General features: G+C 38.3%; 1 protein-coding gene across 1 annotated transcript; it reads right to left on the reverse strand.

Moving 5' to 3' along the window:
• Positions 1-12,686: 12,686 nt before the first annotated feature.
• Positions 12,687-16,106, reverse strand: LOC149821291 (protein SOSEKI 5-like). The gene is made up of 4 exons (XM_089981930.1): positions 15,881-16,106; positions 15,704-15,773; positions 14,246-15,073; positions 12,687-13,136 (listed from the first exon to the last, which is right to left on the reverse strand). The coding sequence occupies exons 1-4, from the start codon at positions 16,104-16,106 to the stop codon at positions 12,965-12,967; spliced, it is 1,296 nt and encodes a 431-aa protein (XP_089838056.1). The 3' UTR covers positions 12,687-12,964.
• Between the last annotated feature and the right edge of the window lie 7,767 nt (positions 16,107-23,873).

The following is a 23,873-nucleotide window of genomic DNA, read 5'->3' on the forward strand; positions in this document are numbered from 1 at the left end:
TACAATTTATTACAATTTGTAAGAGTTTGTAATCTAGATTTTGAAAGGTGTTCAAGCTTCAAGTGCCAAATATTTGAATCAAAAGATGAAATATTTAAAGAAAGGTTGTCACTAATCTAAAAAATGTAGAGTCCACTATGTCGCTTACCCGCTCCAATCTTCTTCTTCGAAAGATGGTCCTGAAAAATACAATGATCATCATAAAAGAAAACATCACATTTCAGATCTTGAATTAACTTACTCACAAAAATGAGATTAAATTTGAATTTTGGAATAAAGAGAACATTCGAAAGAAGATTGTTTGATGCCAATCAGACACTACCCATGTAGGCCGCATGTGTAGAGGATCCGTTTGGTAATCTAATAAGGAAAAAAATGATGGGAGTTAGAAGTATCAGGTTTCACAAAGAATTTATAATGTGGCTTGTCGTACCCGTGTCTATGATCCGATTTTTGAACTATATAGAACCAACAAAAGGAGTATAAATATTATCTATTAGATTGACCGTAGGTGCTGGTTTAAAATTACCTAAATTTATTGTAACAACTATTTGATCAAGTTGTTGAGAGGTTTGAATAGGACAAAACTTGTTGCTTTCGGGAGACACAGAGTTAGCACTAGCTTGACTTCATTGACAGGCATTGGAGGATGTACCAGATTGATTTGGGAACCCATGAAGATAAAATATTTGGCCTTTACATGGGCAAGTTTTTTGTAGTGATCACATTTTGGATGAATGTGATTCTACTGATTTTTACTTGGATTCATGTTAATCTGAGTATTGGATCCATTAACGATTGTTGACACTAGTTCTTGGTTAGCCGTGACCCAAAGATCACGCTGACTTTCTTCCTACACTAGTAGTGTGAATACCTTGAATATATTTGACAATGGTGTCATCAAGAGCAGTTGGCTTCTTATGGCACTATAACTTTCATTCAAGCCCATTAGAAATTGCATTAGTCTTTCTAGGTTCTACTGCTCATGAACGACCTTCACCACTCTGCATGTACACAGAGGACTAGTCATGTATGCAGACAACTCAACCCATAGGCTCTTCATTTTAGTATAGTAGGTTGTCAAGGAGGTTTGCATCTGCTTGAGATTTATGATTTCTTGTTAGATCTAATATATGCATAGGGCATTTGATTGAGAAAAGTGATCACGGAGTTTGGCCTACACTTTAACAGTAGTTTCAACGTAGATGACACTTAAGGATAGATCTGAATAAAACAAGTTGAAAAGCCATGATAGGTCATGTTGTTTCAGCATTCTCAGGCTACAACAAATTTGATGAGAGAGGTTGGCTTTTTGCTGGACCCATCTATGAATCCAAACTTGTTTTTCTCAGAGAGTGCCATAGTCGTAACACGACACCGCTTGGAATAGTTGTCACCAATTAACGACTGTGATACTAGCGACATGCCAAGGTTGTCAGAATGATAGAGGAAAAATTAGCTCTTCATTTGATAAGAATTTTGTCTTGATACACTTTCATTTTTGCTATCCATTAGATTAGGGCATCACCTGAGTGCTCTGATACCATGAAAGAAAGGATGAATCGAGAATATGAAAGTTTATATATCTTATTCTACTGAAAAAATGAAGAAAGAATTGTTACATATACACAATATCAGCTTGGAGGTTAACTATTTTCCTTATATGAGCTGATTCTCCTTGATATTAGTTGCTTTCCTTTTGATACCAGCTGATTTTCCTTGATATCAATTGATCTTGCTTTCATTGATTTTAAATAACCGAATACAACAAAATGGTAAGGATATTATTGGTAAACATGGTAATTGAGTGATTATGGTAAATAACAATTCCTTTCTTTTAGTGTGAAACCAGGTCGAGTACATCTAAGTTCAACCTTTTTGGCAAGGGATGCTCACATGTAGGTTTCAAGCTCATAACGTTCCAACTCGATGACTTTCATGAGCCGCCCCTACCAAATATATTATCAAATTAACAAGTTTTCTAGTCTCATCATTTGGGATATCAATCCCATCAAAACTTAGAATGACATCTGATGGCTTTAAGAAATGATATGATAAGGCAGTGGGTTCTACGCTTCTCACACAAACTCCTATATGATTTGGTCATTTCCATAGCCTTTTATAGATCAAGATTTTCCATTGTCTACCACTTAACTGCAAGGATGAGAACCCTGTCATGTAAATAAAATGGTAATCAAAATGTCCATTGATAATAAAGTAATTAAAATCTAGGCACATGTTAATGATGTATCTCGTCAAAGTCATAATAAAGAAAATGAAGCAACTTGTTACATTATAGTGATGGACAAAATATACAATTCATCCAATGATACAAAATAAAAAAATGGTAATAGAATATTTAGGTAACATATCATACCATGAAATTTCATGATGCTTGTATATTCCCCTGAATTCTCAGTCTTGGAAGTGCATAATGATAAGAGTTGAGGTGATATAATCAATGTCGTCATCTTTGATTTTCATGATTAAAAGACTTGAATGCAATTCCAACACACTAGGCCTGATCAACTAAATGCAAGATCACGAGATTTCAAAACTTATGACAGTGATAATCTGCATAAGTATCACAGTAATGGAAAGAATTAGCACATGATCGCTACACCAAAAAGAGGTTTCAGCGACGGCTTGTAACAAACAAAGAGTGACGACCAAGACCGTCCGTCGGTAATCCTCTAAGCAATTAAACCCTAACAAAAAAGTGACGACCAATGAATAGAGGTGCTTGCTTGGTTCTAATTATGCTCTTATGTTTTCATGTTGGATAAATTTTGATAGATATTCATTGTTTGAGTTCTAATGTACGATGTTGGAGTTTCTCTTTATAGCCATGCACTTTTTGTACCTCCATTCATGGGCAACGACAAGCGTGTTTATCCAATGTCGTTTCCACATTCTTCACTGTCTTGTAAGCTGCTCTAAGGGTTTAGCTTTGTTTGTTTTCATAGTTTTATTGAACTAGCTTTTCTGGATTGAAGTTGTGCAACCTAGGCCATTGAAAGACCTGGTTGTGTATGGTTACGGAAGTGTGACATGAAAGCATAGAGTGGAAGAGTAGAAGAAGAGGCAGAATAAGTTGCAGATGGTTAATCAGGGCAAAAATGGTGGGAATCCTGATGGTGATGGACTAGATGATCCAGATTTACCCATGTATGACACATTTCTCAAATTCAAATTTCCTGAAATTTTGAATGGAGGTTGATATAAATCTGAACCTTAATGTGAAGATTTAGTTAGCTTGGCAAAAATTACATCATGTCAAAAGTCTTTTATATTATTAATGCATATCTTGATTTTTTCATGCCATATAATTTGCAATTTTCTTTTAGCTGTTGCAAACAGGTTGCCAAAGATATACAACTCTTGGACTCTATTGCTGAAAAACAAGCACAAAGTTTTTCCAGTTGATAAACACAATTGGTTAGCTGGTAAAAAGGGAAAATTAGCAGTAAAAGGAAAAACACCTAGAAGTTAAAATTCTGTACTGGATCACTGAACAATTTGTACATGTAGTAATTTAACTTAATTTCTTTTTAATGAAAGCTAGTTTGCAGGCCATATGTTGCAGAATTGGAGTTGAAACTCGATGAACATTCCAAGCAGCTGTAATGTGATGAACATTTTGTTTTTTTTTTTCTTTACTTGAACGAGTATTAGTGACAGTCTTAGCTGTCACCAATACTCGTTTTTTTGAGAACTAGTGATGGCTCAAGCCGTCACCAATAAGACATATTTGTGATGGTTGATTCGTCACCAATACTCATGAAGACGTCACTTGTGTGAACCTATAGTGATGGTCAAATAAGAAATTATTGACGGCTCCAAGTAATCACTATAAGTGACAGAACTTATAGTGTGGGACACTAAACCATCACTATTACTTATAGTGACGGGAAAAACCTTTTAAGTGACGAATTGGAGTGGTCACTATAAGGTCATTTTGGCGTAGTGTGATTCACATGAAAATGCACACACATAACATTGGTTGGGATCTGAATTACATTGAATAAAGGCATGATTGAAGGACCAAATAATCAGATTCTGCCCTTAATGGTCAATTAATTTACCTTATTCATCTCTCTCAAGGTATTTCTTTTGGGTTAATAAAATGCAATTATTGTTATTACCTTCTTTTAGTAAAGCGTTAGCAAGATCAAATTGTTTAGTAGCACTGGATATAATGAACTAAGAACTTGATATGGTCTGAACATAATTTGAAGAAACAAACATATTGGGCGGATGTTGTACCGGCTTACCTACATAACTACAACAATATGAATTAAAAAAATGGACAACGAAGAAAGTTGTGATTCTAGAGAAAGAGGCAAAAACTCTAGCAATGGCGGTGTTGCATGTAGGGATGGCAGTGGGGTGGGACGGGGGGACAAGGTCTCCACCCCCGCCCCGCCTCAAGATTAGAACCTCCATCCCCGCCTCCATCCCCGACGGGGATGGATTTTAACCTCCACCCCCGCCTTCATCCCCGTTTCATGTCCTCCATCCCCGGTTCAAACGGGGATGAGGCGGGGCGGGGATATTGCAGGGAAAAGTGGCGGGGACGGGTCGGGGCGGGGAAAAGTGTACGTCCATCCCCGAACGGGGATGAATTTTAACCTGCGACCCCGCCTCCACCCCCCGTTTCATACCCTTCATCCCCGGTCCAAACGGGGCGAGGCGGGGTGGGGCCGCGCTTCCCCCCGTCCCGTCCACTGCCATCCCTAGTTGCATGTTAACACTTTGATCAACGTCCTTAACAATATCAGTTTGTAGATTGAGGATTAGACTATAACATATGCTAGTATACCTGCATTAAAGAAAATAACAAAAAACAAAAAAAGACAATACAACGATATATAGAAAACACATTAATAGTACGTTACTTATATCAATCTGACAATGATGACCTCTATAGTGATCTACATACATTGTCTAACCTAGACGTTCGATGGCCAAAGTGGATACCATGTCTCTACACTATGGTCTAGGGTTTTATGAACATCAAATTTTTAGCCAAAAATAACGAGAACTGAGATTTTAGAGAAGCTTTAAATAGTTTTAAGAAATAAATTCTCAAAGAAATAACATGATAACATTATGACACATGCATGATAGATTCATATCGGAGTTTTTTTTCTCAATTTACCAGTTTTTCATTTTTGACATGAGAAATTAATTTGCAAACAGCCAAAAATCTTAACGAAAAATGACCATACTGTATGATAAAATGACGCATTTTTCCTAAATGCCCTAAAATTTCTGAAATCCGGCTGTCCAAAACCACAAATAGGCAACTTTTTAGGACCTTTTCTTGCGATAACAAAGTATATGGGACCAAACAAAGACCCAAAATTCTTTTGAGTATATGTCATTTTCCCATCAACCACCAGATCCATAAAAAACAACACGTGAAGCGTGGAAACAAATACCCGAAAAGCTTGCCATGTTTCACATATTATTATAGAGTAATTCACAAAAAGATGCCTCACTCATCGGCTATTTACAGAAAGTTGCTTTACATTTTGATAATTACATTTAGCTGCCTGATTTTATAATTTATGTTTTAAAGACACACACGGTTTTTCGGTTGACCTTTGTTTAGACAGACAAAGTGAATAAAATACTCTCATTTGCTGTTTTTTTTTTTAACAAAAGGACCATAAGATCACATGAGTTGTTCTACAGAAAAGGGCAAAATGTCATTTTATGTCTTAGGTGGGTATTTGAAATGCATTCAGATAAATTAGGTGGTTGAATGCAGTAACCCGAACATTTGGTTGCTTTTTGTAAATAGATAAAATGCTTCATTTGATAAGCAAACCCTATGGCCTAAGTTGTTCTCTAGAGCTAGACAAAGCCTCCATAGTGGCAATAAATCTTGGATAAGAACAAACGAATTTCTCACTTGTATGATTGTTTTTCATATCCTAAAAATAAAAAAAATTAAATGCTTCTTTAATTTCACCTATAGCCTTAGGTAGAGTAGTTGGTCTGTCCTCCTGTAATCCGAGTATGGATTCGGTATTAGACCATACTATTTTAGAGGTTTTATTGCATGTTCTATAAACAGATGTGATCTCTATAGTCTATTTCTATTGGTAGAGCAGGTTTTTAAAAGAATCTAAAAATCAACTGTATATATTTTACCAAAACTTTATAATGAAAAAAATCTAGTTTTTCGATCAAAACAATTCAATTTAAATCAGATTTTTTCAATAAACAGATGGTAATAAACATATCTACAACATCAAATTAGTAAAAAAAAGCCTGCATTTCTAACTTTTAGAAGTGGTCTATACCGAGTCCATACTCAAACAGGGAGGACAGACCAATTATTCACCCAAGATATGTCAAGGGATATAAGGAATATGACCAAGTTTATGCAACCAACATTTCTTCAACTGTTTATGGAATCTGCATTTTGCATGGATGAGTTCATAAACTTTGTCTGATGCTCCACGTGATGCCTAAACATACGCCTAGACCATCAAAGATTTGTCATATCCTGTCTCATTGCTTGGGGCCCTCCATAAGATTATTTCTACTTAAAACAAAAGATGACTAATAAATTCTTTGGATGTGTGGAAATACAATAAAAGATAAGATTCGGAACCTAAGAAGGTAGGCGTCGACGAAGGCCTAATGATGCTCCAGTTAGAAGGAGGATATGAATGCTTTGAACCTCTCCGAGGACATGGCATTGAATAGAAATGAATGGAGAAGGATTCATGTGGAAGACCCAGAATGATTTTCTTTGTTGGTTCATATGGCCGACCCCAATTGTTTTGGGATGAAGGCATAGTTGTTGTTGTTGTTTGTTGTTGGTAATATAGGCTAGTCCCCACATAAATTCTCAAAAGGTCTGTGGTCAATTGGGGGTGTAAATGATTCGGGTTTGGTTCAAATATCCAACCAAAATCATGTCCATTTGGTCAGATTTGGTAACAAAACTCTATCCCAGTTACCAGTCAGACTCGGATTCAATCGTAATAATTTTGCATCTGATCAAATCCTAGACTAACTCAAAATCAGATTTGATTACATGTAAATATACATACAATTAGAGTATAAAGCTTAATCATATATCCGCTTGTAGAGGTACTTTTCATCTAAATCCAAATCCGACTCTAAAGGCATGATTGGAAGTGGAAAAAAGATAGGAAAAAATTTAGTGGAAAAGAAAAAGCTGTACTTTTCCCAATTGTTTCCATACTAGAGAAATTTTTTGACATGAAACATTTCCTACAAATCTCAATTTTCATATCCCTATATCTCTAGAAATTTAATTGATTTTTCATATGACAAGCTGATCTCTCTCTCTCTCTCTCTCTCTCTTTTAATTCTATTTTAACACATTATACAAAGAAAAGCCAAACATTTGCATAAAACTTCTCATAAGTAAAATTTTCTTTTCATGTGAGATTTTTTCTTCCAAACATGGTCCAAATCCAATTAACCAAGATCCGACTATATCCTACCCAAGTTCGACATATTTATGTAAAAAATGATCATCCAGTTGTAAACTTGCAATTTGCTTGAAGTAGGTCCCACATCTCATGCATTAATTTAACCCAAATTAAATTGCATTAAGATGGCAACATCCTCGCCACCAATATCAAGGATCCTAGGCGATGCAACCCCATGTGTTCTTAATACCCTGGGGCCCACCTAAGATTACTTCTCCATAAATTATATCAATGAAATTCTTGTCGATTTGTCATAAAGATATAGAATAAGTCCCTAGTGCATAGTGTAGGCCATGCCATTGAAATTTGCTATAATTAAGTTGATTTGTACTCTGAAGTAGTGTGCAACTCAAGCTGCCATCACCTTAGCTGTAAAGAACTTGTCATGAGAAACATAAGTAAGGTTTCTTACCCATCGGGTTTACCCGGACCCAACCTGGACCAAACCTTATACGTTTCGGGTATGGTGATAAATAAGAAGACCTGATTAAGACCCGGGTCCGGACCCAAAGGTCCGATTAATACATGGACCCAGTTATAGTTTTTGAAATTTTATACCAGACCCGGACCCGGCCTGAGTTTTGATTAAGACCCATAATTTTTCAATGTAAAAATGATAAAAAATATTACTTTACCGGGTATGGTTCATGTAGTTCTTATCGGATCCGGGTATGGTCTCTTATAGTAGACCCGATTATATTCAGGTGCAGACCCGATACTAGACTTGAAAATCTGGTCCAAGTCTGGTTCCACCTGGGTCCCAACCACACCCTTAAACATAAGAAGGACTGTGCAGTAGTTCCAGCAAAACCTGCATTAAAATGGCACCACCCTCAATATCCACACTAAAGGCCTTATGTGGAGCAGAGATCCAGGGAGCAGCTATGTGCCATGGACAATCACATGACAGCATTTCATGTGGGGCCTGCACTCTGTAAATGTGAGTCCCGTGCAATGCTGTCATATGATTGGCCATGTCCCTTAGCCATGTCACTTAACCGCTCCTTTGATCTCAACTCCCTTAAGCATCTTTTCTTTGAAAAAGCCATTTCCAGGGAAAGTGCTGAATCGATTATTGATAGTTATTTTCTTTATTTATTTGTAGTAGATTTTATTTTTGTCATAGATTAACAGATGGTAGTTAGTTGATTGCAGCATAGATCTTAAAGATCCCATTTTGGTGCCTTCATCAGCTAACAAGCTTGAATGGCTCAGATTATCTCTAATAATAAGTGTTGCCCCAAATTGCTAATGTCATTGGATTGTAACACTTTGCATATCAAATCCAAACACGTCTTAGGAAAAAGAGTCCAAGGAAAAACTCTTCAACCAAGAATCCCCACCAGGACTATGCATTCAAGGGTCACGTTTCTAGGCGTGCAAAAGATTAGGAAAATTCTGCATGGAATATGAAAAAGATTTCAAATTCCATACTAAGCAAGTGAAAAAAAAAATCATATGAAAAAGATCGCATTTTCCCAATCTTACATACGAGAAATTTCTACACCTAAAAGAGGGTGATTGACGCTATGAAATTTATCTGTGATAAAAAGCCACTGGGGGTACCTAGCTACTTTTTTATCTCCCTCTTTTGAGGATAACACCAAAAAATGAAAGTTTCTCCTTGATGGAGAAATTATTGGCACTATCAAATGCCCTTAAAGAGGTGGAGAAACGGTGGTAAAAATTTTCTTGCCCCATGCATCTCATGAATTTCGCATCATAATCTTTCATATGAAAATTCAATTTTCTTATGAACATTTTACCACTTCCAAACGTGATCAAAGAACAGGTTGGGTTTCGATCATGGGTCCCATTCTGATATGGATGTATATAATTGTGCATCCGGGGCTTATACGTTCTGTTCAATCATTCACAAGTATATTTTTTCCAAACATGGTGCAGACAAACATTCTTCCTAGCAGGGTGTTCCAAAGGTGTGGGCCTCAACCACTCACTTTTTTTTAATGACCTCATCGAAGGAAAACCCTGGGTCAAGCCCCACGACCACCCTGCCTTTGGTGGCCCACCTCTGAAAGCTACGGACACACCTATGCACCAGCAGAGTTTGATCTGATGCCTTCAATATCTCAGCACCTTCACACCCCTGCTGGCCACGAGGCTGAACCCATGGTGGTAACCTACCCAACTAATATGGGGCCGACACCTACTTTATGGGGCACACACCTAAGGGTGGCAATCGTGTCGGGTTGGCGGGTCGACCCGACGGGTTGGCGGGTCAGCATACCTCAACCCGAACCTGATCCGTTTATTAAACGGGTCAGGTGTGGCAAACACGAACCCGGCCCGTTTAATAAACGGGTAACCCGACACGACCCACCAACCCATTTAATAAATGGGTTGGGTTGGGTCGGGTAAACGGGTTCTCAGGTCGGGTTGGCGGGTTGACAGGTCGGGTTGACGGGTTGACCCAGCCGCCTAACCCGTTTATTAAACGGGTCAGGCGGGTTGGCATACCCCTAACACGAACCCGACCCGTTTAATAAACGGGTTAGGCGGGTCGACCCGTTTATTAAACGGGTTCGTTTTTTCCAAACTCAACCCGCCTAAGAGGCGGGTCGGGTTGGCGGGTCGTGTCAGGTTTTGCCACACCTACTTGGTTCTCAAGTAAAACTCCACCAATTCCTTTGCATCTGCAAGACTGCAACTATTTCTGGAAATGATCTTGGCTAAAGGAGATCTTGGTTTACTGTGATTGTCTTCTGCCATGTTCCTAGGAATGAGCCAAAAGCAAGAATACAAAAATGAAAGAGGTGTTATAAAGTTGAATAGGGTACCTTTTGAGCCCCAGTTGGATCATACTGATTGTTCAATCATCAAGTCAAGTGTACCCACAAACAAAAAGTATTGTCCCTTCAGGAGCACTCTGCAATGCCTCAAAGCGGGGATGGATTTGATGTTTTTTCCGGTTATGGTACAGGGTCCATGATCCAGACAAGTGATGGAAGAGCTAAGCCACTGTAGATACGCCACCAAGACAATGTTGGTTTCCTGGGGAAAAGGATTAGGGCTGTCACTGGGCTGGATGTTTGTCAAGGATCGGATCTGACCCGAATCTAAATTTCAAGACATGGGCATAAAAATACTGACCTAAACATATTCTAGCAGGATTTGGTGTAGGACTTTCATCGGATATCCAACCAGACCCGATCCGATAACAAGTGTGCCATACTATTTTCAAGTAAAAATGCTGATTTTAAGTACACTTTTTGAATCACACAATTGGGGATTGGGTTTCCCATTTTCTCGACACGACACGACTTGAACTTGGTACGAGCTAGACTAGATGTTAACTAAGCGGATTCCACTGCATTTTAATGGGTCAGATATCCGATACATTTAACAGCCCTAAAAAGGACACATGTAACAACGCTTCTTTTCATGGCGTGTTGATAGGGGTGTCACCGGTTCAGGTCTAGTTTGAACCCAGGTGAGTCCAAATCCAGATCTGTTTTGAGGTGCAGGTACTGGGTCCAGACTTGGATCCTATCGGGTCTGCTATAAGGAAAACCTTACCTGGACCCTATATGGATTACATGAACCAGATCCAGTCCATATATGCCCAGTAAAATATTTTTTTTGTTTTTTAAATTGAAAAATCATGGGTCTTAATCGGAACTTGGGTCTGATCCAGGTGTGGTATGAAATTTCACAAACCTTACCCACCTCCACAAACTAATTGGACCCTTTGGGTTCGAGCAGGTTTCTAATCGGACCTCCTCTTTATCACCAAACCCCTGACACTTGGTAAGCCGGGTCAAACCCGACCCATTGACACCCCTACTTGTGGGGGTCCAAAAGCTTACACGGTCTAGCTGTCTATGGTGCAAAGGAACAAAGCTCTATTGGATGAAGTACAGGTTCCTAAGATGGATCTGTGCTCGGCCTGATCCGATGAGTTTTTCATGTAATCAGGTCTATAAGCGCACCCAGAGCCAGGCTGTGCTTGGTTGAAAGTTCAACTGGATGTGCAGCTAGTTTTAAAGATGGATCTGGATCCCACCAGAATTCAGCGTTTTACGTATTATGAAAACAGTACAGCCACCGAGGTGGTATCCCATGTCGTAAGCGGGGTCCTGTGTCAAGCTCAAGGCCCAGGTTCGAATCCATGGGACTTTAGAGATATCTGGCAGGGTCAGGACTAAGCCCAGCCTGCCTATAAAAAAAAAACAGTACAGCCTATAGCATCCAAACACGAGAACCCTTTGTCCAGACAGTGGGATCCCATCAAAGCCAGCTGTAGTATGGTTCATTTTATTATCATACGTTGTACTTATCAAGTTAAAAATTACAGTCTTTTGACTTAATTTAAAAAGTGTCAGATATGATAAGAAATTAAGATCATGATTTTTCACTATTTTTTTTTTCAACTTCTGACTTTGGCCAACTAGAGAATCATTATCAGCAATTTTTTTATGATAAAATCTTTTATTTATTTGGAGTCAAGAATGATTAAATGCACTGACCATTTATTAAACTTAATGTCCATACGAGGGTAAAAAAAAGTCTATCATTTTTAACTATTTTTTAAAAACCTCCCCCTTTATATATTTCCTAAAAACCTTTTCCCGAAATTTATTCAATAAAAGTCTGAATTCTGAAAAGGACCTTGAAAATTTGCCTAGTTATTATGGCGGACAAAAAGATATTTGTAACTTCTGCCACTATTTATGGATGACATTTAAGTCCGGAACCTTCCAGGCTGAATCCTCTCTCTCTAAGGGCACGTTTGGAAGAGAGAAAAACTCTCGTATGAAAAAAAAACTTTGCCCAAGAGAGTTTTTTGATATGACTTATTCAAAAGAAAGTTTTTCACTTGTTTGCTTAACATGAGAAAAATGGAGTAAGATGTAAAAAATGAGACAGGAGGAGGATGGTGGTGAGATGAAGTGATATGGGTGGTGAGGAGTGTAAAAATATATTTTTTCTTGGTAGAAAACATTCTTCCAACCATCTTATATAGGAATGTTTTCTGTCAAAAAGTGTACTTCTAAAAAAAAAACTTTTTCAGCAAAAAAAAAAAACTCTCGTTTTAAAGGGTTAAAAAATCCATAGAATTTTTCATTTTGCACCACTTTTCCTACATCTTCCTTTCTTTCCAAACGTGCCTTAAAAGTGTCCAAGGAAAGGAATAAAAAGGATGGCTCAAGAATCAAAACCCAATAAAAAAAAAAAGAACGTGGAATGTTGGAGCCATGTAAAGGTCAACTGCTTTAAATGAAACGTTAGGACAAAACCCATTCACGCTCCCCGAGCCCAGTACCAAACCCCCCCTGATCCCCTTCTCAAACTCCCTACAATCCATACATAGGTCCCCGGATCGAGACACAGAGAGAGAGAGGGCCTCTCACGCATTACAAATGCCCAGAAAGAAACTCGCCGTGCCCTGCAAGGCGCGTAGCACACAGAGCTCTCATGGGAACTTCAACCAACAGCTTACAAAGCGCATTTCCTTCGCTTACTCACTCTGTGGTGGCTCGCTTCGCGGGCTCGTCGGTGATGCGCTTGCTGCCATGGGCGCTGCGCGATACGGCGCTACTCCCGTCTTTCCTGCCCGACCTCGTGGCCTTCCTCGGGATGCACTTGGCCCGTACTCCCTCCGTCTCTTCCTCCGTCACCTCCGATCTGTCCGCCCTGCACAACCCAACAAACCTCTTTTTACTGTACAATGCATGATGATAACGATAGACGGGATCAAGAGTCAGTAATGCAAGTCTGGCACCTCTTCTCTGGCTTTACGTTTTTACGCTATTCATGCTACGCGGTAAACCGGAAGTTAAAACAATAAAAGAAGTTAGAAAAATTTGCTGCGTCCGTTGAAAAAGCTGACCCGACGTGTCCATCAAACAGACCAAAGGTCAACCCCACGAATCCAAAGATGCATTTATTTTTTTACTACAGCCACCAACCAAAGCAAAAAGCGTTGTGAAGCCACACCTCTTTGGGCTTAGGTTCTTAACAGAGCGCGCCTACTGTTGCACTGCTGCTGCGGTGCGCAGCTTTAGACGGCATTGGAGAACTCGCCCAAGACCTAAACGGAGTCCAAGTCAAGCCCCATCAACCAAAGCAAAAAGCGTTGTGAAGCCACCACACCTCTTTGGGCTTAGATTCTTAACAGAGCGCGCCTACTGTTGCACTGCTGCTGCGGTGTGCAGCTTTAGACGGCATTGGAGAACTCGCACAGCCCTAAACGGAGTCCAAGTCAAGCCCACCTATGGTAATAACCCAAGCGAGTCATGCATCAACTGACCGGGTGAGTCCCACACAGCCAGGTTCGAACCAACTAGGTGTCTCGAGTCAAACTTAGCCAGTGTCGCCTCATAGCCCAACTAATTTCAGAAATGCTTCCCCAAGCAGCTTCAGTCTCCATGCCCGTTTCACAAAGATACCTGTCCGACCGACCACTCGACTCGTTCGAAAACGAAAGTTTCAATTTATTTTTTTTGTAAGATAGGATTCGGCGACACCCATCTCTATTTTAACCAAAAAAAAAATTAATATGATATTTTTCATATATATAAAAAAAAATTACTAGTGAAACATCATTGAAGATAGTAAAGTTCTGAACGATTAAAACAACGCCCAGAATGCGTGCAAGAGTCGTGTCGATTAAACGTGTACGAGTCGTGTTAACTATGACAGGGCATCTAAGTGGCGAGTCGCTGTGAATGGTTTCTTGCTTACTCATGAAAGGAAAAGTAAGAGTAGATCCAAAAGAGAGCAGAGTCAGTTACTGGTTTTACCTATCTGCGTTGTAGGAGGACGACCTCTGCAGACGAGGGCCCTCCTCGGCGGCCCTCTGGGTCTCGATCAGGCTCCCGCTGAAGTACTCCTTCTCCTCCAGCCGGACCCGCGCCGCGAGCCTCGGGTTATCGTCCAGGCAGCAATCCAGCTCGCCGGCGGCGGGCCCCACCTCCGGGCACGCCCTCTGGTGGCGGTGCGGTCGTGGCCGGTTGACCAGCACGGACCCGCAGGAGATGAGCTGCATCAGGATGGCCGAGGCCCTCACCCTCGCGTGGTTCACCGTCCTCACCGAGAGCTCCTCTGGCGACCCCTCGGCCGTCCGGAAGCTCCCCAGCTGGCCGTCGTCCTTCATCATCGCCTCGAGAGTCTCCGTCTGATCCTTGCCGTCCGTCCCAGACGACCGGCTCGACGTGGACGGAGGCGGAGACACTTCCTCCACGTTCAGCTCCGTCGACGCCGCCTCGGCGGCCTCTCTCCGGCCGCGCCTCTTTTGGTCGTCCGTCTGCGTCGCGGCGTCCGCGGCCTTCGCCGAGATTTCTGACGGAGACTCAGATGTGTAGACCTTGTACTCCGTCTGGTGTACGGTCTTCCGTCCAAGCAGGGGGGCGGAGTCACCGGATCGCTCGTTGCTGCTGGAGGAAGCTTCCGGAGAGAACTCGATGAACTGCTTGGGTTCTTTGGACGAGCCAGAAACAGGGGAGACATTTGCCAGAGGAGGAAGATAGTTGACGATCTCCGACCCCTTGAGGACGTACTCGTGGCTGTGGATAGGGTAAATGAAGTCGTTCTCGGAGAGATCGTGCCAGACGAAACCGTTCTTGTAGCTCCTGCAAGAACGAAGAGGAAAGCCGGAAAAATCAGTTTCAGCGGAATTTCTCACCGGAGAAATATCACGAAATCAGGGATATTCGACAGAGAAGAAAGAGGATTAAGGAGAAAATGACGCGATTAGGCGGTCAAATGGCGGAAGATGATAGGAAAACCAACAGATTAGAACAAGTGTGCAAACTAAAAATTGGGCGAAAATGACGAATCATTGAAACGAAGCGAGATTACCTGATTTTTTATTAGAAGAAAATAAAAAAATTACACCGACATAAAATGATCTTACCAAAAAAACAGGGAGATAAGTGAGATGGATGGAGAAGTAGCAGAGATTAGTACGATATTGAATAAAAATAGCACAGATTAATGCAATATTATAGAGATTTTAGCAAGAAAATGGAAAAAAAAATCAGAAAAACATATAACGATTAAGGAAAAAATCCACAATCTAACAAATCCGAAAGAAGAAAAAAGAGGCCTATAAATATATCCACAACAAAATTAAACAAACACTAAAAAATCGAAATTTCTTAGCGGTGGTTTTTCTTCTTTTCGAATGAGAAAACGACAATTCATGATAAAAAAGAAGATGAAAAAAGAACGAAAAATCCAAGTAACGAAAAGATTCATACCTTTTGGAGGACCAAGAGTACATAGAGGCGATCCCCTTTCCTCTGAGGAGGTTGAGACGGCCCATCACGTCTGGAAAGAACCAGAACCACCCGAACGATTCAAACTTCAAAGACTCGCAAGAACGAGAAAGGAAAAAACAAGAAAACCCTAGAGTGTTCGAGAAGACTCTGGCTCACCTCTGAGATAGAGGCCCTCGGTAGAGGAGAGGGGGACCTCCATGAAGTGGGGGTGCTCGAGCTGGCCGTTCCGACAGAGGTAGTAGACGACTGGCACCCTCCGCTCATGCCTCGCCCTCGGCTCCGTCCACACCTTCGTCCGCTCGGGGCTCGTCTCCCGGCTCTTCCTCACCGGAATCTCCACCCTCCCCCTTCCTCCTCCTCCTCCTCTAGCTCTCACCGCCATTGCTCTCCTCCCTTCCTTCCTACTATCAATCTATGGTTTCTGGACTCCCCTTGATTCGCTCCTTGAGTTCGAGGGGATGATCCACCAAACACAATGAAGAATGAGGAGCAGAACGAGAGAGAGAAAGAGGAATGAGAAGGGGTAGGGTATTTATACAGTGGAGGGAGGGAAAGGAAGGGACGGTTTGGGGATTTCAAACCAAACGGGCGAGAGGCTTAAGGAGGGTTTTTGGTACGTTTTGTTTGACTCTTGCCCTACGTCATACTGCTTGACTTCTTCCTCTCTCTCTCTCTTTTATTTTATTTTATTTTATTTTAGTTTTCCTCGCTACCGGTAAAAGAATAGCTTGGCTGCCGTCGAAAACGTTCAAAATATTGTTTGTTTTTTGTTCTTTGAAATTGTATGTCTTTTAAAATTATGATATGTTCTTTTGTAAAAATATTTGGCATGATATTTATTTCTCATCATTCATTTGTCGAGAAGAAATAGGTTTTTTTTGTTTATCTTTTTATGTATTTCTTATTCCATTTCATAACTATTTTTTTTTTATTTTTCACTTTGTTTTTTTTTTAAATATTAACTTTTTTCGTTTCCCTCAAAAATTGCAATGCCGTTTTTTCTTACCATTTTTTTATTGTTGCTCTCTAGAGAAGCCGCTTGTTTTTAAACACTACAAAAAAAAGTCCATCTTTACCTGAACGTCAGTATAGCTTTTACTGGCGTGAAAAATATTTATGCTAGTAAAAATGATATTTTTTAATTAAAAATGCGGGAATATATCTTTAGTGGCGCAACTTTCTCATGTTTTTTTTTACTGTTACATTTAAGTAAAACATGAAAAATACCTTTCGAAAGCCCGATTAGCTAGAAAAGTGGTTAGTATCTCTCTGTATAATATAAGTTCACCCAAGTCGAACACCCTATGTTCGAGCTCGACTTGTTTAAGCTAAACGAGCTGCTCATAACTCAGCTTGCCCGCTAAGTTCATAACGAACCAAACTGAGCTGAGACATGAGCGGATCGGTTTATTTACTAGCCCTAATACAAATGGCAGAGACCAACTGAGTTTCCGTGAATCCTTGCCACCACTCTCAATGCCAACTCCTGAACAAAGCCTTTTTAAAAATTATTTGGATGAGACATACCAAAACTTAGCTTTAGTAATTTAGGCCAGTGTTGTGAGAGGCGTATGCCTCAGAGGCGAAGCCCAGGCTCAACGCCTCGCTTCGCCTCATCGCATTTACAACCTTGCTTGAGAGTCTCACGTTGTGAGAGGCGTACGCCTCAGAGGCGAAGCGCAGGCTCAACGCCTCGCTTCGCCTCATCGCATTTAACAACCTTGATTTAGGCTATGGTATAAACCGCGGTTTTACCAAAACCTAGAATTTCTTATAACAAAATTTTTAGTAGAGCCGTCCTGCTTATTGTTTACCATAGCATACTGATGATCAAATGGTCCCAACTCCCAAGCTAAACGAGCCGAGAAAAAGATAGCTCATTCGCAAAAGAATAATTTTTAAAGTTATAAAATAATAAATTTTTTGAGAGAAAATAAATTTGCAAGAAAAATAAAAATTTGATCCTAAACCTGTTAAGCCAAATAATTAACTTATCTTACAAAATAAATAACTGTTTCAATCTTGTGAGCAGTAAGATTTGAATTCTAAACTTACTGCTTGCAAGTCAAACACGTCAACCATCAAATAATTGTTTAAAACTTGTGAGCAATAAAATTTGAACTCTAAACTTATTGCTAGCAAGTCAAACACTTCAACCAACTTGACTTTATGTAATATAAAATTTCTTTATTATTAATTAATGAGCCCATATGTCCTGAGCCGAGCATTGATTGTTCGTTTTACGGCTTGTCGAGCCTATTTCACGAGCTTGATGAGCTCAACCAAACACAAGCCCAGCTATGAGCAGCTCATTTTGTTTACCAATCTGCTCCCAATATACTTTTAAGAGTGAGTGAGGTTTTCTCAAAACTGGGTTTTAAGTGAAGCTAAGGTTTGTAAAACCTTGTTTTGTGTTAGCTGCATATAAATAAAGCTTGGCAACTCCCTGGGGTTTACACCGACCATAAGTATGGCAGGCTTAACCAGCACGACTAGGTCTTTGATCGCGAGAGTAGCTTCTCCGTCTTAAATGATGGGTCTTAGTCGAAACTTGGATTGGACCTAGGTCTGGTATAAATTTTCACAAACTGTCCCAGCTTCGTATACTAAATGTACTGTTTGGATCCGACCTGGTTTTTAATGGGACCTCCTTATTTATCACCAAACCCTGACCCTATAAAGTTTAGTAAGGGTCAGGTCCGCCTCAAACCCGACCTATTGATACCGCTACCTACAATAAGAAACTTCACTATGTGACCTTCAGGCCTTGTGCCCATAGTGACAAACTTTTTTTTTTTGGGCAAAATCTCGTTTGTCAAAAACTCGGGAGAAATTGAAAATATTTCATAAATCTTGCATTTTTTTGGCAAAATCTTGGCAGTAAAAAAATAAATTTAAAATTTTAAAAATATTTTATAAAAAAATTATTAAAAAAAATATATGGGGTTTTCACTATAAATAGCCATTTAAAACGTAAATATCGCGTTTAAATTGGGGTATTTATGTTTTTTTCATAAAATCTAGCGATATTTGTTACAGAGGTTGTGCCTCTGGTGTGAACAATCAGGTTGAATGTTTTCGCGGTTTCAAAGATTTGATGTCTATCTTGTACAAAAATCTTGTAACTACAGGGCTAGATTAGTGGCGAATCTAGCCATGGTGGGACCCACGATAAATTCCTGAAAGACAAACCATCAGATTGTAAGAGTCTTGGGCTTGACTAATAAATAAAAAACACAAAATCAAAGTTTTTTTTCCTATGTATCACAAAAAATGATGAAAACTTTGTCTTGGACTTTGATTTCAGCATCACCAAAGTGCTTAGACGAGTCGGACTCTTGCCAAATGGGTTGGTTGGGACTTCGGATTCTATTAAGGGTGCTGGTATAGGGTTCAGATCCCGATCTGACTGAATAGTGAAACCATACATGGATCTGACAAGGATTACATAAACTAGACCCAGTAATATTTTTAAGTTTTTTTACATTCAAAACTGTGGATCTTATTTGGAACTTGGGTTGGACTTAGGTTTGGTACAAAATGTCATAAGATATTTTTGAGTCAGACCCAGCTTTGGTATAAGTTATATGTGAAAAGATTTTAAAATTTTTTGCTCTTTGAAAATTTAAAAATGAGTGTAGCTGAGATGCGTATGCTTAGATGGATGTGTGAAAATACCATAAAAGATAAGATTCGAAACTAGGAGATACGTAAGAAGGTAGGCATTGCACTCATTGAAAATAAGATAAGAGAAAATTGTTTACGGTAGTTTGGACATATTCGGCGAAGGCCTAAATGATGCTCTAGTTAGAAGGATGGAGAAATGAAAAAATATATTAGTTAAAAGAGGTTGGGGTAGGCCTAAAAAGACTTGGATGGAGATGATAGGAAATGATATGAATGCTTTGAACCTCACCGAGGACATGGCATTGGATAGAAATGATTGGAGGAGAAGGATTCATGTGGAAGACCCAGAATGATTTTTTTTGTTGGTTCATATCGCCGACCCCAATTGTTTTGGGATGAAGGTGTAGTTGTTGTTGTTGCTCTTTGAAAAATAGTGAAAAATCTTGATAAAGTTGAAATTAAACTAGATATATAATAAAATATAAGCTACAATTGTATTAAAATGTCATGGCATTGATAAATTGAATTTATCCTGATTTCATAGAAATGGGTTTATTCAAGCTATTAACAAGCATATCAATCTCTTAACAAACAGCTACTTTAAGAGGTCGTTTGATTGCTAAGAGAAAATAGATATAATGAATGAATTTGTCAAAAAAAACACACCGAGGCTCACTCTTTATTTAAATCTATTTCAAATTTTTAATAAATTATCATAAAAAATGTTATCTTAGACAAGTTTTCAAATAAACATTGCTCAGCCTTATGAAATTTAACAAAATTTTCACATTAATTAACTAGGGAGAAATAAGAAGCTTCTCCACAACTTACTCAAACTGTCCCTAAAAGCTTTGAGTTTTGCTCATCAAAAAGATAAACTCCATCTAAAACTATAATCATTTGCATGTACAGCCCACAAAGGCTCCGCTCATCAGGCAGGGGTAACTTGTGGTCACTAAGTTGACCACATGTCACAAGCTTGAAACAGACACGTGGAGTCCCTTGCTGACATGTCAAAGCTGGGTGTACTCCCCCGTGAGCATGGGGGACATCAAGGGTACACCAACTAGAGACCAACCAATGTGAGCTTAGTGACGGGGGCTTTTGGTTTGGATTATCCAAAAAAAAAAAAATGTTTGTATTTACTAAGAAGTTTATTTTCTGGTCTACATTACCCATGCATGTGATCTACGTGGTTTTTGATTAAGTTGTTTCTTTGATTTTCTTTGATTAGGGCTTTGAATCAAAGTTATTTAATTAAGGTATTTTATAGTTAATTTGAATAAGGTTTTTCTTGTATTTGATTAGGGTTGATTTTCTTTGATTATGGTTTGAATTAGGGTTTTTTATGTTTGATTTTATGGTTTATTTTCTTGTAGTTTAGGATTTTTTTTATTTATTTATGATTTATTTTCTTTCATTTTAGGTTTTTTATGATTTATTTATTGTTTTGCATTTGTATATAATAAAATATGGATTCTTATTTTTCTCAAATTACTCAAAGTTTAAATATTTTTTCATACTTAAATCCAGTTTGAGATCCATATTGGAGGCTAAAAGGAACTGGCTTTTGAATCACTAGCATCAAACATGTATCCAGGTTTTGTTGGGCGATGCAAAACTTGAAAGTTCTAAATGCATCTACTTTTACTTATTCACAAAAAATATTTTTTTAATCAAAAAAAGATCCAAGGGTTGTTTCCACTAAATCGAGCATGATGAACACATGATGTTAGATTGAGTCAAAATAGCTTACATAGTGAGATTCTCTCTCTCTCTCTCTCTCTCTCTCTATATATATATATATATATATATATATATATATATATATAGAGAGAGAGAGAGAGAGAGAGAAATTCGTAGTTGCTCAACCCTTAGGTGCACAGCTACAAATGGAATCATGCTAGCCATCCATCGTGCACGAGATGGATAAGCAACACACAAAAACAACAGAAAAAGTTGCCAAAAACATTGTTTTTGTAAGTTTTTGAATTAGCAACGCTTTTGATGCATCAATAAAGGTCCAACTGGGACCTTTAGAGACACTTTAAAGTGTTGCTAATGCCTCACAGGGAACGTGCCCAACATTTTTGCAAATGATTTTAGCGATGGTTTGAGTGCCAGAACTAAGACCTTTAGTACAGAATGGACACTAAAGGGGTTTTTGCATGGTTTTGTTTGTTTTCAGCATTTTTTGTGAGAAAAAACGCGTCCATGTGATGCTCAGCAACATCCTGTTTTAAGTTGCACACCTATGGATTGTGTTGCCACACATCACTCTATATATGTAGAGAGAGTAATGCGCTGGTTCTGCTCACTTTCTCTTTTCTCCCCTTCAAAATCATAATTTTTTGGTATTTTTTGTCACATCTAACACCATAGATGTGATCTTAGGTTTTGTTTAGTGGAAACCGACTTTGGATCACCAGAATCTGACCTGTATACAGGTTTTTCCGGTGATCCAAAATCAATGGCAATGAAGGAAACACATCTAACGGTTCATATCTATGTGTGTGTGATAGAGTGGCCCTAGAGCACCTACTCACACCTAATAAAAACTTCAAAATTTCAAAATTTGAGTGTTTATTTGTTGATCAGACTCTATAGATATGATCTACAATAATTATTTAGTTGGAAACAAGTTTTAGATCACATGATTATGGCATACACGTAAGGTGTTCAAGATCTTTAAAAATAAATGGCTGACAATGTACCAAAATTTTATAACTTTAAAAAACCTATTTTTATGTAAAAATATGTGATCCAAAACATGATTCCTATCAAATAAAATGTATAAATTTCATCCATAAGGTCTGATTGAGAAGATTCAACTTGCAACTATAATTTCTAGTGGGTGGGAGTAGGTCTAAGCACCTATATTTACTACTAATGAAGGTAAGAAACTAATGAGCTAGAAATCATAAGTGCAAGTTTTATTGATCAAATCTAACCACATAGATGTGTTAAACATGATTTGTTTGCTAAGGATCAAGCCTTGGATCATATTTTTTGATGTAAAAATATGATATTTTTAGTTATAAAATTTTGGCACATTGTGGGCTGTTGGTTTTTATGTGCCTTTAAAAACCTAATTGCTTGTCATAATTTTATGATTCGAAACAAGTTTCCTACTAAAGAAGCCATATTGATCATATTTGTAACATTTGATCAAAAAAATCATGTTACAAATGTGATCTACATGGTTTGTTTAGTAGAAAACTTGTTTTGAACCATGTGATTATGACACATAATTAGGTCTTTAAAGAGGTCAAAAAATCAACGACCCACAATATGCCAAAATTTCATAACTCAAAAAATCATGTTTTTACATCAGAAATGCAAGATTCAAGACTTGATCGATCCTTAGCACACAATCCATGCTAAACACATCTATGCGGTTAAATTGAGTTGATATGACTTCTCATTATTTCTAGTTCATTAGCTCCTTAAGGTCAATAGTACCAACTATTATATATATATATATATATATATATAGTGTGTGTGTGTGTGTGTGTGTGTGTGAAGTTGTAGTTAATTATCACTTTTTATTTTTATTTTATATATTTTTATTTTTAAATTTTAATTTATTTAATTTTGTAGATAAAACTAGGGAAAACTGAAAATTTTCAATTTTCCATGAGAATTTGGTAGCCATTATTTTATTAGTTTAGCTTGATTCTCAAAAATTATAACCTCGATTTGAATATAAACATCTAGTGGCATTAAATTATTGCATGTTTGGGCACCACTGGGAATTCAAGATCTTTAAAGTTCTAGTTGCTAGTAGTAACTAGGGATGCAAACAGTTAGGTCAGATGTGGCAAATGCCAAATCTAACTAACCAAACATTGGCTAAATTGATTCGGATTTGGATTTTGATAGGAAAAAACTCATATCAGATATGATGTTTTACATGTAATCAGACTCAGATATCTGTCAAATATGGATATATATCTATTGAAATGTTTGCAAAAATAAAAAACTGTGTAACGCCTTAAAATTTTCAACTTTGAAAATGTAGAAGTTTAACCGTTTTTTTTTTTGAAATAGCACAATGGATATACTTGAATTTAAAAAGTCAGGCAATCCTGGTGGGTTACAAAAATAAAATAATTGCTTGAAAAATATATCCATCCTTAACTCACAAATTGAAAGAAATGATTTTCATTTCACATGTCTCACATAGTTTGAAATATTAAATTATAAATCCTCAAATAACATCAAAATATCTCATTTATAATGATACACCCAAAAGCTTGTCCAAGATCATCAGGATAGTTAGGAAAAGATGGTTCATGGCCTCATCGCACACCGCACTCTTGCACCACATCGTTATTCATCACTTGTGCCCCATAAAACGGGGTCAAAACTTTTGCAAGCCAGTGAGTAAATTCACATAATATGCATCATGATAATTAATAAAACATCTATCATGGATATCATGGCATGATTTATGACAGTCATATATTGTAGATAATTCCTCGTGTAACCTTAATATTATAGCATGTAATCTCAAGTAAAC

The sequence above is a fragment of the Nuphar pumila genome, chromosome 12 (genome assembly GCF_984573655.1).
Source record: "Nuphar pumila chromosome 12, dmNupPumi1.hap1.1, whole genome shotgun sequence".
NCBI lineage: Eukaryota > Viridiplantae > Streptophyta > Magnoliopsida > Nymphaeales > Nymphaeaceae > Nuphar > Nuphar pumila.